This window comes from Scatophagus argus, chromosome 6 (genome assembly GCF_020382885.2).
Source record: "Scatophagus argus isolate fScaArg1 chromosome 6, fScaArg1.pri, whole genome shotgun sequence".
Lineage (NCBI taxonomy): Eukaryota > Metazoa > Chordata > Actinopteri > Scatophagidae > Scatophagus > Scatophagus argus.
Genome location: NC_058498.1, coordinates 7,664,961 through 7,682,289, shown reverse-complemented (window position 1 = coordinate 7,682,289; position 17,329 = coordinate 7,664,961). Strand labels below are relative to the sequence as shown.

Below are 17,329 nucleotides of genomic sequence, written 5' to 3'. Positions count from 1 at the left end.
AACCCTGAAATTCATGATACATATCTGATGCAAATTAGGAAACGTTAACTTTTAACTTGTCATATACAGTACAGAGTTTACACACACATATATACATCAATATGCAGCAGCATATATAATTATGCACGTACAGTATAATGATGTACCTTTATATACATGCACAAAGATTAACTAACATACCTCCAGCAGACTGAGATGAACTCCCACAAAGTATGGCATGGGAGCACTGCGGATTGAGAGAGGAAAACAAAGCTGTGAACAACATCAACATCAGATGGCTGCAGGAAGTGAAGAAATATTTGTGCACCAGCAGAGCAGATTTCACACACCCCAGTGAAAAAGTAAAAATCTTAATGCTGAGGGTATTCATCAACTAGCTGACCTACAGAAACACATTCAATTCTTACTTTTACATTTGTTTAATTTCAAGTTATAATAAGCTATACCATAAATTATAGCCTTTGTAACATGAGGATTTGTTGCCTGTTTTTATTTAACTGAAAACTAAAGTTTTTTGACAGTTGGGCAGAAAAAAACAGCAATCTGAAAATATGAGCAGACTGTATTATAAAATAATCACAAGTGCTTTTACATGTTATAGCCCCAATTTTTCATTTGGAAAACAAATATTCAACAGATCACCTAAATAAATAAAGACACCAAAATGATAAAAGCTTAGAATGAAAGCTAGCATTCTTTAATAAAATAAAATCTATTTTATCATGTGACCACAACTGGATGCATTGAAACTAATCAAAAATTTTCATTTTGCATGCTTTAATGTAATCGTAAACCAGGCTGCAAAACCGATTATCATCCATACGTTGTTTTTTACTTAATTACATACAGGGCCACTGGCTGAAAATCAGACTTAAAAATTATTTTTCCAAGAACCACCACGACTCCGAAAATGGAAAATAACATTAGACTGACTGGCGTTTGTAACGGGACAAGCAAACTCATCCGATGCCACAGGACTTGCTTTTTTAGTTATTAACCAGGTAAACAAAAAAGAGTTTCACCTTTTCCTAAAATCTTTAAAATTGCCAAACTCAACTATCAGTCAGCATTAATTTAAATGGAAACACATTACAGGGGACTGGGAACACCAATGCTGCAGCTGTTAGTGGTACCACTATTTATCATCAGAGTAAAAACAACATTAACAACAAATGCTTGTGCAGAATATCTAATGGTTTTCCTCTAACAAGATGGTAGATTCGCGAGGTATAGAAAGACTTGGAACACTTATGAGAAAGGGAAGGGAGGAAGTGTTAAAGTTTTTCCTACAAAAATATGCTTTGCATGGTTATTATCATGTCATTTTCATTTTATGTGACATTTATCTTCATATTGTAAGTTAGTGGTAAGGAAAGGTTGAATCATAGAGTATGTTTCCCATTCACCATGATGAATAAAATCAACAAAAACAGTCAAATAATAGAAACCATTTTTATGATGGGGTTTACAGAGGCAGCAATAATCGAATAGCTTTGGGTCAGTGTATTCCTGGCCAGAATGATTCAGAAGCCACAGGCTTGTAATCAACTTAAAGCAGCAGCAAAACAAACAGCAAGCCTGTAGCTCTGCGCTTTGGCCACTGTCTTCTCTGTTTCATGAATATACAGCACCGACTTTCATCAAAATTTACACAGACGCATGCATGCAGAGCATCTAACATAATTTAGCTATCTAACCGGCGCATGGAGGACACCCCTGTGATTAAATAAGCTAATGATGAGTCTTCACAGAGTGTTGAAAATCGCATTTTACTGTCAGTGATGAATAGCTTTTTGAAGCTGATGTGTCCCTTATGGTGAAGCACTGTACTGTATGAGCTATCAGCACTGATTCAACAAAAAGCAGCTTCTTTTATAAAAGATGACGACTTCCTCACTTAGTGCTTATTTTTTTCTGTTATATGTGCAGTTGACCTGAACACATGTAGATTTTCAGACGAGCTGTACCCTCCTCTGTCCATTCAGCTCCAGTGGAATCCACTCAGATGTGTTGGATGTGCGTTGGATGGGTGGTAATGAACCCCTGAGAGGGCTAATATGCAACTGTGGCGCAGGCCCTGGCATGAAATATGAAGCGAGGTGATCCAGGCCGTTCATTATGTTGAAGGGCCACGAGAGGAATCGTGAGAACAACTCGAAGAACAAGTGAGAGAAGGTGTGAACACGTGTGTCTTGCACTTTTACACTGGAGTTTTAAGCAGCAGAGCTCGGCGTATGACCAGCACACATGGCGTGGTGTGTGTTTACGGATCTACGTGTCAGGTGTGTGTGTGTGTGTGTGTGTGTGTGTGTGTGTGTGAGAACGAAGGAAAGAAAGAGGCAGGAGAGAAAAGGAGGGAGGTGCAAACACTTATCATGATGACCCTGATGGTGTGTGTGTGTGTGTGTGTGTGTGTGTGTGTGTGTGTATGTGTGTGTGTTTCAGAGGTGGTCCATCTTACCAGCAGTAGTCCAGAAGATGCGGGGGCAGCACTGGGATGAAGATGTGCTGCCAGTACATCGGAAAGAGCAGAGCAGCCGCACCGTGGACACATGCAGTTAACTACAGAGAGAGGGGGGAGCGAGAGGACGGTGTCAACACAACTTTCCGAGGCAACGCAAAACACTAAGAAAAGTACAGACAAGATTACCCTTCCATGACATATTTTTGTTTTCTTTCCTTTTTTTGTGTACTAAACCGATAACTTTGTGTGCTTTCAATTGCAACAAGGAAAGAAAAAAAAAAGAAATAAGAAAATAACTGAGCTCAACTTACTGCTCATCCTCTCTTCTCTCCAGCACATTTCCGTAACTTATTTAATCAAATTCATACACTGCTAAAGTCTATAAATGAAAGTGTAAAAAACCACAGCTCTACACCCCTGCAAACAATATCCCGTTTCTAATCTAGAGGTTTGATCAAGTTGATGGTGCTTTGTGTTGATGTGTCGATGTTCTGTGTGTTTGATTTCATCGGGTTAGCCTTTAATCTTGCTCACTGACAAAATCCTTCAGAAATAACATGGTACACTGACATGTCTGGTGCTGCTGTGATGAAAACACAATCTGCAAGCTATTGTTGGAGGAAGAGGAGAACAGACTGAAGGCTGGAGATCAACCACTTGTCTTAAACTCATGACAGAAACACAGCAGAGGACGAAAAGATTGATGAGGAGGTGAAAAGAAAAGTATTGAGAAGACTGACACGAGGAAAGACAACACTTGCTTTACACGCAGAGAACATGAAACCAGCCTTTCCACCGTATTGATTCATTTGTGGTAGGTCATTACTGCAGGAACTACTGTTACTATCACACCAGGCATTAAGAAAAAAGATTAAAACACATATTCTAACCTGTTTTGAACCCAAAAATTAACAACAAAATAAAAGTCCAGTCTTCATTATTAACTGCTTTTCAAATTGTGTTGAGCCCAAAACAGTGCTGACAGTAAGCATAAAAATCAAAATTACCCCAACTACATGACCTACAAATTAAAAAGAAAATAACCTCCTTTTTAACAAATAATGAGAAGCAATCACATGAAGATGACATTTGCTTTCAAAGGAGCTCCCTACATTGTCAAACCAACATTACACATAAAATTAAAGTCATTGTCTCCCATTGTCTTAAAGCCCGCATCCCCCTCTTGACATCTCATCTCATGAAAACGCAGCTATAGTAATGACCTGCAGCACACACACACGCAGAGACACACAGACACGGCAGGAGAAAGAGGCGTTAGCTCATCCCCCAGATTAAAATAACATGATTAAATATGGAAAGAGAACAGAGGTCTGAGGGGCTCCTGCGGGACTTCATTAGGGCAAATTGCCAAAGAATGAAACATGAGTTAGCCAAGAGAGACTGCGGGCTAGGCCAATACCGCCGGGACCCCGGAGCAGCAGCCGCTGTTATACTGCTGCAGCTTCACAGTCAATGTGTGAAGGGGACACACACACGCGCACACACACACACACACACACACACACACACAACTACCAGGAGACCCCCTGCTCACTGACACACACAGTGTCACAATTGACCAGCCAAAAGCAGGCGAGCTTGAAAACGAGGCTGAAAACCACCGCTGCCAGAGAACGAGGGCCCCACCCTCTGCATCCACCCAAACATCAAGCCCGGACATCTGAAAAGCTTACAACAAAAAAAGTACGAGTGTCTGCGTGTGTCTCTGCGTGTGCGTCCGTGTGCCTCCCTCCCTCCGTGTTTGTTTTAGCTGCATTCATTTTTCATATCGGCTGGAAAAAAGCAATGATTTTTTTTTTTTTGTCTCACATACAGACAGTCCCACAATAGTTAGGACTTAATCAACATTTAATTGGTGTCTTGCTCTGTGTATCTGCATATGCATATTTCCGCTGCCTGCCGTCTTCAAATAAAACACAACAATGCCACGCTCCTGTCAGGATTAATTCCCTGGCAAACAGTTTGTTTTTTGTTAATTCTGAAAATAAATCAATGCTATGAATATTAATGTGTGAAAGTGAAGCACTCGGTGGAAGAGCTTCTATCAAAACTATCACACCCTTATCCCTTTTCCAAAGCGATGACGCTAAGGGGCTATTAAACTGTGATGAAGAGGGGTCGGCATTCCAGCTCTGGCTGATATACATACACACATACGTGCATGTGTCACATGCGCACGCATGCACGCTCTAAAAGGAGAGCCAACAGGCGAGTGTATTCCTCCTCGGGGAGTGCGAGACAAGCCCCAGCCATTCGCCGGTACCAGGAGGTAATGGCACAGAACACCTCGCTAACCAACTCCAATTATCTCCACCAGGCCTCAAGGTGAGCCCCCCAACTGGCATGATTTACTCTGAGGTTGAAAGGGAAAACAGGAGTCTCTCTCTTTCTCTCTGCTTCTCTTCTTCTCAGGATGGGTGGATGGCTTTGAGGAGTTGGCTGGGGTGGGGGGTGTGTTCACTGAAACTAAGATAATGATTTATAAAGCAAATTTAGATTTCTGTTTTCTTTTACTTGGTATCTCCAAAGCGATGGAGGTGGCAGTGTGCCTGAGATAAGGCAAGTTGGAGGGAACTCCAGAGGAATAGCTCACATATTTGCTTCTCTAATTCAGCTGAATACAAATCTCTGTGTCCTTGTTCAGGTTTTAGAACGAATGAGGCAAAAAGTAAAAGGAGGATAAGTGGGGAAAAAAAGAGGAATTGTACCACTTTTTTTTCTTCATTTATGGGCGGGCAGGAGGGTGTGGGTGTGGGGGGGGGTTCCACATGAGAGTGGGTCATGAGAGGCTAAGGCTGATAAAATATTTGCCAGGCTGATAAATAATAGATGAGTGGAGCCAAATGGCTTACACGCTCCACAAAAGACCTGGGTGCTTAATATTCCATTCAATGGAGAATCACAGATACAGTCCCCAAGAACAAATACAGGATTAGGTGCTGGGTCCAGTCCTCAGGGACCAGGGCTCTGCCCAGTAATGAGGGGCTGCCTGCCTCTCTCACTGTGTGTGTGTGTGTGTGTGTGTGTTGCCCCTTCCTCTGAGAGAAGCTAACCGATTATACAGCGACAGCCTGCTTCAAAAAGCAGCCAAGGTCTTTGGTTTTGCCCTGAGAGCTTTCTTAGTGCGCCGTTGCAGAGACAGAAAGTGTTCACACTAACACTGGATTTCCCAGGTCCATTCATTGGGACTAAAGGACACAGATAAAATGAGAGAGACAGGGAGACATAAAGAGATGGAGAGGAGGAGGAGGAGGAGGAGGTGAAAGTAGGATAAGAAGAGGGAGAGGATTAGGTAGAAAATGCAAGACAATTTGCATTGTAACTTTGAAGTAGGTAAACCTAAGTGAGGAGGTCACACATGAGTTTTGTCAATAATGTGGTTTGGATGTGAGTCAACTGCTGTGTCTCTTTCCAAACTACATGCTGGAATTAAGTGCTACACAGTAAATGTCTTAGTGTACAGTTTTTGGAGTGAGTATACAAAACAACAAGCACTTCAAACACGCAGGAAATGAAACAATCCTTGTGATGTCAATCAAGCCGCTACTGGAAATGTCACCAGTTTTACTTCACAAACAGACATCAAAATGTTTTTAATAGTTATTTTTTGTTTTCTGCTGTGTTCACAAAGCTCTTTCACCATCAAAAATTTGTGTTAATGTTTTCCAGCTGTGAGCAGCTACTCCTCATTTCCTCTGAGCCTTGCATTGTGGGACAATCATATCCATGAGCAGCACACTCAAAAATCAAGCGGTTGCTTTTGTATGCACATTTGTTTGATATACTTCACTGTGTCGCTTTTGCACTGTGAACACACCACATGCTTAAAACCTGAATGGAGCTGATATGTAGTATGGAATAGGGATTTAGCCAGCATGTTTATTTTGCTGCAGAAAATTAACCAAAAAGCTAAATTATGACACACAGACCCACAATTACAGCTCTCTGTGCTCCAACATGACCCCATTCAAATGAGCCTGTCCTTGACGGAGAAGTTTCCTTTAAGAGCTGAACCCACAGAGACCTCAGATCTTCTCAACTCTGACCTCTGCAGACTTTGTCAGTAAGCACCGTGTTCCCAAGCACATCATTCCTATTTACCTGAGCAGCTGGACATCCTGAATTAAAACACAGACAGAAAAAGGAGATAATGCTACTCTTGGGGCCCACATGTACCTCTTTCACATATTAAACACTAGTGTAGATTTAGCCATTTTACTGTACTCAGAACACCATTTCCTCTGCGTACACACTGAGAGACAAGAAGCTGCTTCTGCTGCAGGCATTGTGATTCAATTTAACAGAAGGAATGGTATCAACAGAGTCGATCTCTCTTCACACCAGCCTCACACACTCATTTCCCCTACACCAGCCTTTCCTTCCTACTCTGTCCCTATGCACTCTCCAAATTCAACCCTCTCTTCTCCTCTCCCGGCCTCATTTTCATTCCTATTCCTCATTTCTTATTCCATTTTCCCCCTGCTGTCCGTTTGTCCACGTCTCCCTTGTTTCTCCTGTTGGTTCATGGCTGTGTTAAGCCTTTCCCTCTGCACTTCCCTGCACCAATTACCCGCGCTGTGCTTCTCCCTCTGTTGACAAACGCCGGTGTCAGGCCCGGCACAGCACAGGTGTGCCACAAGCAAGTAGGTGGCACAGGGACAGAGAGAAAGAGGGCACACAGGACGACACGGGTAACAGCTTACGCCGGGGCCTCCCACACATGCACACGCAGTCACTGACTCTCTCGCAGAAAGACACAAGACATAAGGTGCAAACACCTGTGAACGCAGAGGACACACAAACAGATGCATGCAAAAGAGACACAAACACCCACAACATGCGCATATGCACATACACGGTCACAGCAGCACAACAAACATGTTAAGTCAGACACATGGCATGGGGTTGAGATAAATCTATTGAGGGGAAGGAGGGAAGTGGGGGGTTGGGGGTGTCCCAATGTTCTGCAGATGCCCGACAACAGAGACGCATTAAGACACCCAGGAACAGGGAGGTAAAGTCGGAGAGAGATAGAGAGAGAGAGCGAGAGAGGTGTAGCCAGGGTGAGTGAGAGACAGGTGGACAGAAAATAATATGTCAGTGAGGAAGAATAACTAAGACGGAGAGAAAAGTAGGGAAACAGATAGAGAGAAGTCGGGGAAAGAGAGGGGAAGAACAACAGAGGAAAAGGCAGGAAACAGGGAGACAGCTGGCACTCTAGGGCATGGCGGATGGATAGCTCCTTGTTAGCATAGGCCTGACAGGCTGATGAGAGGGCTGCTGTCAGCCGGTGCCGAGGCCGGGCTGTGTGAGTTTGGGCGATAGGCAGGGCAGAGGCTGGGCTCGAGAGCTGGGGGGCCTCGACAGATGAAAGACACGGAGGGTGGTGGGGCGATGGTGGTGGGGGTCCTCCCAACTGACTAGTTAGAGGAAGGGCCGATGCAGCCCTATTATACGGCCCTATGACAAGGCTGCACGCTCGGCTGGCTCCCGCCCCTGCGCCACTGCCGAACGGCCTTTAAAAACAGTGGTACCATTCACCTCCGGTCACAAAACAGTAATAAGTCAACTGACGCATTGTTGTAAGATCATGATTTATTCCTTTGCTGTTGGCTGCTTGCGAGACGCGCCAGCCATGTACCGACAGACTGACACACTGGGTTCACCATGGGTTTTAACACAGGCAGCACCTAGAGCAGGCTGAATAAATGTAGTGAGTGTGTGTGTGTGTGTGTGTGTGTGTGTGTGTGTGTGTGTGTGTGTGTTCTCTCTCTCTTTACACTTTCTTTTCCCTGTTTCTCTTTGCTTGGCTGAGAGGCTGGACAGGCGGAGGTGGTGAAAAGCAGCTGGATGGTACTAACGATGTTACTAACAATACTGTCTCTCATACATCCTCTATCTGTGGCAAGCAGACTATAGCATTAATACCCGTCCATGCAGTGACTGCTAAAACTCTCACACTTAAACAAACTGTTTTTTTTTTTTCCCCAAACTCCTGACATTAATTATATATTTCCCAGCCTTTACGATATTTGATCACAAGACAGTGGCACGGATAATGAGCTGGGCTTTTGGCAGTTAAGTATATATATACTCAGAGAGTTGACTTCAAGAATCACGGCAGACATTTCCGCTTGAACTAGGAGGTCAACCTACACAACAGCAAAAAATAACGCATCACAGGAGCAGTAATAACATCAAGCCCAAGAGTAATCCCAGCGGAGATGTGAAAAATACTTTTGTACTACAGTGCCTGACATACATCGCTACAAACCAAAACACCTCTCCCTGAGGAAGACGGATGGATAGACAGATGAGTGGATGAAGGATTGCAGAGGATAAAAGGCTTACAGAGGCAAAGGTCTGATGCGGAAGCTCTTAAAAAATCCTGTCAGCATAAATTTGTTAAAGAAAAACAAGCCAAGATTAGTCTCCGAGCTGCAGAAAACTGTAAATCACAGGGAAAAATCACCTTCACCCCCCGTTCCTGCGCCTCCGAGTCTGATAATTTACATCGTGAGACTCTTGTGTCACAGTTCTGTGTGCAACCAAGACCCTAAGCTGAGCTGCTGTTGGTCTCAGGAGCTGAGGGAAGACAGGTGAAACTCTCTGAGGGGTGGATAATTTTTTACAGCTCTTCCTGATTATAGTTCCTTAGGGAGACCTTGTGTGCCGCTCCCTCCGGCACCCATCACCACCACAGGCCCCTCCGGCTGTTCTGCAGCCTTGTAGATACCAAGGCAGGACCAGCTCCACTACAGATACAGATATGAACTTGGGATGACATCACTTCCCTCTCCCATCTCATCTGTCATAAACATTTGGCTCTGCCTCATCAGCTACAAAGATAACGGGCAGAGGGGGAGACAGACACAGAGAAATTTCCTCCCTCATACAGACAGACAGACAGGAGGGACTTTAAATCATACGGGAGAGTTAAGACATGCAATAACGAATTATTTAGGGCTTTCTGGCCATTAATATGTTGCAGTTGTAAGACAAAAAGTCAAATATAATCCAGCTTCAGTGTGGATTTCACAGCTTGTCAGAGCGTGGCAATAGTGCGGCTGTCTGACTGCAGGACGCCGTGGCAAAGAAGGTCCGGGAGGGGGCAGACAGATCAGTCCAATTCTCTCTTTAGAAGTAGCGTAGCCATGTCAAATAAATATTCTCATCCTGCTATTTAAGGTTTGATATCCTGCTGGAATATTGATGAAGAGATTCATGTTCAATCTAGGAAACAGTCCCAATATTTGAGATATATACTTTATTAAGAGGGCAAATCGGCATCTGAATTTGATGTGAAGCTAAAAATAGTAAGCGGGACGCTATGACTGCAAATTAGCGAAATTTCTTGGTATAATTTCTTTGGATGTTAAGTGAGATAATCCAAAAGAATCCTACAGTAATATGACACCCAGAAAACACAACGTTGAACACTTAAGGAAGGAAAAGCTTAACTTTCATTAAACGTTTAGAAAACTCATCCTTCAACAGCTTGCAGAGTTTGATCTGATTTCTAACCTATTTTTCAGTCTTGTGCCTCACAGGGCAAAGCCGATAACTGACTGCAGTGGAGAGGATGACTTGGAGGGAACGGACTCACAGTGCTAAGCTTGCTTGAGGTAATGATGATGCGGCGTTCGTGCAGCATACTGGCGTAGAGCTGGAGCATGTTGTTGACGTCCACGGCCACGAAGTACTCTGTCAGGTTCCTCTGGAGACAGACAGGAGGAGAGGGATGTGCAGGTACATAACAAACTGTCCTCACACAAGTTGCTTACAGTGAAGTGTCAATGCTACACACTGTGAGAGTGCCAGAGCGCACAATAAAGGGAGACATACAGTACTGGCTGCAAAAGGACTTGGAGTTTGATCTCTGCACATATTATTTTGCAGTAAAAATAAATGGATAAGAACTACAGGATTTAAACATCAGATGTGTCATGTTTGGAAAACAGATGATGAATCAATCAGTGCTGTTTAACTTTATCGGACTGACTGTTTTCATCTGGCGTAACTTGGGATGCTCGACTTGAGCTACAATTTGAATACAAAATCAACAAAGAACATGTGTTCAGTTTGAATCCTGTAATACCCACAGCAATCACTGCACTTCAACATTAAAAGTACAAGCACCGCAGGAGACAGAACCGAAACAAGAGGATGATGCAATAATTTCAAAAGGTGACAAGTGTATCTGATTAAAAACGATTAAAGGCAGACATGTTTCCAGAAGAGGGGGCTCTCTCTTTATCTCCTTCTGTCTCTTTTCTTTTCTTTTTACCATGAATACTTACACTCTCAGGGATAGTCGGCAGTCCATTGATATCCGGGGCGATGAAGTAGGAGTGCTGCACAAAACACAAACATGCAGGAGAGAAAAGAGAGAGGGTCACAAGTGAAGCATACCACTCACACAGAAGAGAATAAGGGGAAGAGGAGGGGGAAAGGCCGTTCACTTTGTTCTATGATTTATGGCTCATCTTCAGCTCTGTCTATATGAATTGCTGAGCTGGTGTCTGAACTGTGGCGATGCTTTTATCAGGCCTACAGAACAGAAAGAGCTCAGTAGCAGCTCAGTTCCCCAAAGACACAGACTGGGGTGATGTCTCCGGTGGAAAACTGAGTCTTTATTTAAGCATTAAATAGGCCTGCAGAGCACCAACACACAGACAAAAGTATGCGTGCGCAGGAGCACACGTGTGCGTCCACACTCACACACACACACACACACTCGCAGGTTGTTTAAAGGATCACAAGGCTGCCTGTCTCACTTTGGGAGAGCAGGGCAGGTTCAGTGTTCAGATCAAAGGGGGCCTGAGAGAGGTGCTGTTTGGAGACAGGTAGACAAACCACCAACTGAAACACACTACTGTGTTTCACACACACTCTCTGCTGTATCCTTAGTGCACCTGTGCTTCCCTTGGCCTTCCCTCGACCATCTGTTGCTTAAATCCACTGAACCTCTACAGTAGATTCTCTCATGTTGCTTTAAGTGAAATATTAGAGCACAACATTGAAGGTGATTTAGTCTTCTAAGGCTTCACAGTGTTTAAACCTGCAACGAACTGTTGACTTATTATGCGAACCCTTTAACAAATCATGTCAGGCTAATACACATTCTGGGTTTCCACATTATTATATGAATAATATCATAATATTTGAAAAGTTTATTTAATTTATGGCCTTTTGTGACATCCAACACCTGAACAATGCACTGCAATATAAAAAGACGTTACATTCAAGATCTAATTAAGAAACAATATACATTTTGAATGGAAGAAATAACAAATACCAACAAAGGATCTGCCAAATAAATCTCTAAATAAATAGAAGATAACTTAGCAGTAATACATTACAGACCACGTAACATGACATCTTAGATCATGCAAACATAATTCACATTCAACATTCAAAATCAGCAACCCCAGCAGAAATACCACAACCACGAAAGACAAATGTCTCTGATTATAGAGAAGACAAGAGAAGAGAGAAAGCCCATCAGAGAGAGTAGAAATGTGGAATATAAAAAAAAAAGTGTCAAGTAGAGTCATGGACATTTGTGTTGATGTGAAATGATGCCAGTCCAAACAATCCGAATTGATTCTGTGCCACCTTGGACTAAGCTGGGTTAACCTTAAACACTGATTCAACACGGTCCAATAACTATAACGTTTAGCCGTGAGCACATCTCACGACATAAAGTGCTGCTGCTCGTTATAGTTCTGGCGCCTGATACTAAAATGCCAAAATGTTGTTTCTGGCATATTAAACATTTCCAACAGAAGCCAACAAATTGTTTACACTAAGGTCCACTTTTTGCCAGGAAACAACACAGACACAAACCTGCCAGGCTTTCCTGTCCTACAACGACGTACAAACGCAAACAGCAAAGTCATATTTAGTGTTGTTAAGGTTCTTATTCTGATTCCTGCATGTTGGCTGGTGACAAGCGTGAATTCTGATGCACTGCAACACATTTTCTTTCTATTTAAGGAAACTCTGTGTCTGCGTGTAACCCAGGTTAAAATTCTGCATTAAAAACAGTAAACTATTAGTTCATTGTTGCTGAAAACTGGGATGGTTGCTAAAGAAAAGTGAAAATTCAAATTAAAAGGTAATTCATGAATGGTGAAATTTGTATTAAAAAATAATTCATGAAGTGTGTTAATGTTTAAAACAATTATTTAAAATTGATGTTTGTCTTAAAAGCAACTGAACTGCGAAGAGAAAATGATAAATAAATAGGAAGTTTATTTTGAAGGAGAAAGATTGGAGATGTGCCGTCAGCCAATCTGGAAACAGCTTCGTTTTTGCTTTGCGCGGAGCGGAGTTGACGTCCTCTTGAGCTGCGGAGAGAGAGAGAGCGATCCTCGTGTTGAGCACGATACCTACCCCGTGAAGCTAATGAAATAAACGCTGGAAGAGACTAATTAAAATTAAACTAAAAACTCACTGATAACCCGTGTGGAGCCTGGACCTGTGAGAGTGCCGTCGAAGAAACTTGACGTCCCTCACAAAGGAAAACGCATCGGTGAGCATCGGTTACCATGCTAAGCGCTAGTCGCTAACGCTAATCCACATGTAACTCCGCTAGCGTTGGGGCTGGTGGCGAAGTGCTGGCTGAGATGCTATTTTTGAAGCTGCAGACTTAATTGAGTGCTGTGTAATATGTCAGTTTGCATAATTGTTACACGCATAATTGTAAAATGTGTTGATTTAACACCTTTATTCATGCATTTTAAGCACATTAATTTTTGAGTTACATGTGAATGTTGTATTTTCTCTTGAATATTTTGCACTTGAAGAAATGGTCCATTTGTGATTTAAACATATCACATGGCAGAAGGTACGCAAAATGTACTAGTGTCTATTATAATTTTGTATTCAAATTGCTACGAGAATGAGATATTTTGGTACTATATTGAAGAGATTTTTCAAAGATTATCTTTGATATTCTGAGGATTTTTAAGTTGTTTTTGATATTGTAATGTCATATTACAATTCATTGAATGGATTTAACATGATTTACGTTCTTTAATTCATGATTGGAAGCTAAAAACAAACTAAAAGACTATTCTGACCTCACTCACTGTAGGTCAGGTTTTTTTTGTTGGACCCCTTTGAGCCTTTGATCTACCTGGATGTTGGAGCTTCGGATCGAGATGTTGATGGCGAGCTACAGCCCAGAGAGGAACTAAAGATACGGCGCCTACAGAGGATTGAGAGCCCGAAATTCAGCACTACATTACACACACACGCCTTCAGCGGTGCGGTAGGACAGACTCTCTCCACTTTCTCTGTGGACTGATCAGAACTAAAACTGAAACTGATTCAAAGTGACTGAAAGCAAGGGAAATTGGAAATTGTGAACTCTAATATAACTCTAAATCACAGCTGTGAGTCTTCTTTATATTTTATTTTGGTTTTTACTTACCCGGGTAAGAATTGTAATATTGTGTGTACTCAATCTGTTTTATCCTTCCCACATTGTAATAAATAGGGAAGCGCTATACGTTTCTTAAAGAGAATACTGAGTTGTGTCGTTCCTGTGTTATCGTTTGGTCAACCTTAGGCTCCATAGTCGAACTTAGAACTTCTGAAATCACTGGCTATTGTACTCTACTACCTCTCTTCATACCTAATTATTTAATTACTGTTCTCTTTTCTTCTTGAGAAGGGTTACATGTAAAAAGTGGCGAGCCAGCCAGGAGCCTAGTGCATTGCCAAACGATCACCTGGAACAAACTTTTAATCCTTATTTGATGATAACACGCACCATTAGAAAATGGATATTATTGATAAATTGAGTATCAAAGTTCCAAATGCAGTTTTAGTGAGTGGGTTGACAGGATCAGAGAAAGATGAAGACATTCTTGACTTTTTGAAAAGATATGGTTCAATTAGTAGGACTGTAAAGATTGATGACCCGACTACAGAGTTCCATGCGAACTTGATTGTAGAGTATAACCACGGCACTGCCGTACAGGCCTTAGAACCCCTCTTGCCGTATGATCACACGGTTCCAGGCAGTCCTGATGTCACGTACCAGGTCCAAGCCTTGGCAAGTATCTACACACAACAGGTAGGGGGCAATGTCACCCAAACTTACCTTGGCAAGCTCAAAGGAATAGCCAAGCTCAGTGGAAAGGATTTTGAGGAGGTGTTAAAGGAGGCAATGTCCCAAATAGAGGAGTCTATTGAGGGTGCTGGATCAAGTGAGCATGTTGCTTCCTCCCAACACCTAAGAGAAGTCGAGCAGGCTGCAGAGCCCGACCAGCATGACGCCCCATTGCAACAGCTGGTTGATCTTCCCCCTTTTATCAAGCTTGGTGTCTCAGATGCTAATCAGAGAACTGCTGCTCCCTCATTCAGCCCAAAGACACCCATGACTCTGAGCCCCAGTGAGCTCAACCCACCTGAGGTGCAAAAGATAGTGGTGGAGCATATCGTGAGGAGTGAGGATAGACCTTCCCACTCTCATTCTACCCTGAGGTTGAGAGGCTTCTCTGGGAAGACCCCTCGACCGCACAGTGAGGTCGATTACGATACTTGGAGGTCCCATGTTGATTTGATGATGAAAGATGCTTCTGTCTCAGACCTTGAGAAAACTCGAAAGATTCTTGAGAGTCTTCTTGTTCCAGCTTCTGATGTCGTTAGGCATCTTGGTCCTGAAGCACCTCCCACGACCTACTTGCAATTGTTAGACTCTGCATTTGCCACAGTGGAAGATGGGGAAGAACTGTTTGTACGGTTCATGAACACATTTCAGGACTCTGGAGAAAAACCATCTACCTATTTGCAGCGCCTTCAGGTCGCTCTGGGTAACGCTGTGCGCAGGGAGGGTGTCCCAGCACAGGATGTAGATAGACACCTAATCCGACAGTTTTGCAGAGGTTGCTGGGACAATGTTCTGCTTGCTGACCTCCACCTAGAACACAAAAAACAGAACCCTCCATCATTTGCCGAGCTTTTAGTGCTTTTACGCACTGAGGAAGATAAGCAAGAAGCCAAGGTCTTGAGAATGAAACAACACTTGGGTACTACAAAACAGAAAGTTATGTCCCATATGCAAACTATGTGTAATTGTGGTGAGACCCAAGCCAAGTCTGATGCTAGTAGCATACATGATCTAAGGAAGCAGGTTGCAGACCTGAAAAGTCAGCTAACATCCCTCACGAAAAAGAAGAAGATGGCATCATCTAGAAAAGAAACAGTGAAACTAACAGAAACACAAAAACCTGACCATGCAACCACAGAAACCAACCTACCTTCTTGTAGGAGTGCAACTTCCAAGCCAAAGCCTTGGTACTGTTTCCGCTGTGGGGAGGATGGGCACATTGTTGCCACCTGTGAGTCAGACGCTAACCCTGCCATGGTAGCGGCAAAAAGAAAGGAACTTAAACAACGACAACAGTTGTGGGATGCAGAGAACACTCCTAGCTCTCCTTTAAACTGAGCTCAGTTCCTGTTGCGGGACAGACAAGAACTGATGCATCCCAATCTAGTCCCACCGAACCCAAACTAAGGGTTACTGCCAAACAACGTGCTCTACTAAAGCAGTCTCACACAAGGGGGCACTCATTCAAGCTTCCGAGAGGCTTAGTAGGTACAAAGAGCACAGCACGGGTGGAAGTGGGAGGGGCCCCCACAACCTCCCTACTAGACACAGGCTCTCAGGTCACAACAGTGCCTCAGTCATTCTATCGGCAACACCTCCCCAAACACGAGATCAAACCTTTGTTTGACTTACTAGAAGTACAAGGAGCCAACGGTCAGTGTGTACCTTACCTGGGATACATTGAGCTGAGTGTCACTTTTCCCAAAGAGTTTTTGGGAGTGGAAATTGAGGTGCCCACACTCGCTTTGGTGGTTCCGGATGTTCATGCTGTTTCTGACTCACTTGTGTTGATAGGTACCAACACGCTCGATGTTCTATATGAGACATACTGTGACGCTGTTCCTGTAGCACACCAGCCGACAGCTCATGGCTATAAGGCAGTGCTCAAAGTCCTTGAACTCAGACGGCAACAGAGTAAGGATGGTAACCTCGGCCTGGTGAAGATGTATGGTAAAGGCCCCCAGTTGGTCCCAGCTGGCCAAACCGTGGTCCTTGAAGGCTGTGTTGCAGTCAATGGACTCACTACTGAGAAATCAGCAGTCCTGGAGCACCCTTCCTCGTCTTCGTTGCCAGGGGGTTTGCTGGTGAAAACCTGTCTCGTTGATTTGCCCACCGAACGGCCGGGCAAAGTCCCAGTGGTACTTACCAATGAGTCAGAACATGATGTTATCATACCTCAGAGGTGTATCATTGGTGAAATCAGTGCCTTTCAGAAAGTCCTCTCAAAAGAGCATAGTGTATGTACCCCAAGATCAGACTCTTCCCCGAAGTCGAACTTCACATTCAACTTCAGTGATTCTCCTGCTCCTGCTGAGTGGAAAGAGTATATCACGCAAAGACTGAACAGCATGCCTGAAGTTTTCGCACAGAATGACCTTGACTTCGGTAGGACTGACCAAGTCAAGCACAGAATCAAGCTCTCAGACGAGACGCCTTTCAAGCACAGAGCCCGCCCTGTGCATCCGCATGACGTGGAAGCTGTCCGTAAGCATCTACAAGAGCTGCTTCAAGCTGGAGTGATCAGAGAATCTGAGTCTCCATTCTCATCGCCTATAGTTGTAGTGAGGAAAAAGAACGGAGAAATCCGCCTCTGTATCGATTATAGGAAACTCAACCTCCAGACTGTGAAGGATGCTTACGCCCTTCCAAATCTCGAAGAGGCATTCTCCACACTCAATGGGTCGAAGTGGTTTTCAGTCCTTGACCTAAAATCTGGTTAT

At 43.5% G+C, this 17,329-nt stretch overlaps 1 protein-coding gene across 3 annotated transcripts in view; it reads right to left on the bottom strand.

Moving 5' to 3' along the window:
- The window catches only part of dennd1b (DENN/MADD domain containing 1B), a 117,213-nt gene that overhangs the window by 45,266 nt on the left and 54,618 nt on the right, over positions 1-17,329 (bottom strand). For all 3 annotated transcript variants that reach the window (XM_046392329.1, XM_046392330.1, XM_046392331.1), the window contains 4 exons: positions 10,786-10,839; positions 10,092-10,202; positions 2,462-2,562; positions 181-226 (listed from right to left, as the gene is read on the bottom strand). In XM_046392329.1, the coding sequence (XP_046248285.1) occupies positions 181-226; positions 2,462-2,562; positions 10,092-10,202; positions 10,786-10,839 (312 nt within the window). The remainder of the gene's footprint in view (positions 1-180; positions 227-2,461; positions 2,563-10,091; positions 10,203-10,785; positions 10,840-17,329) is intronic.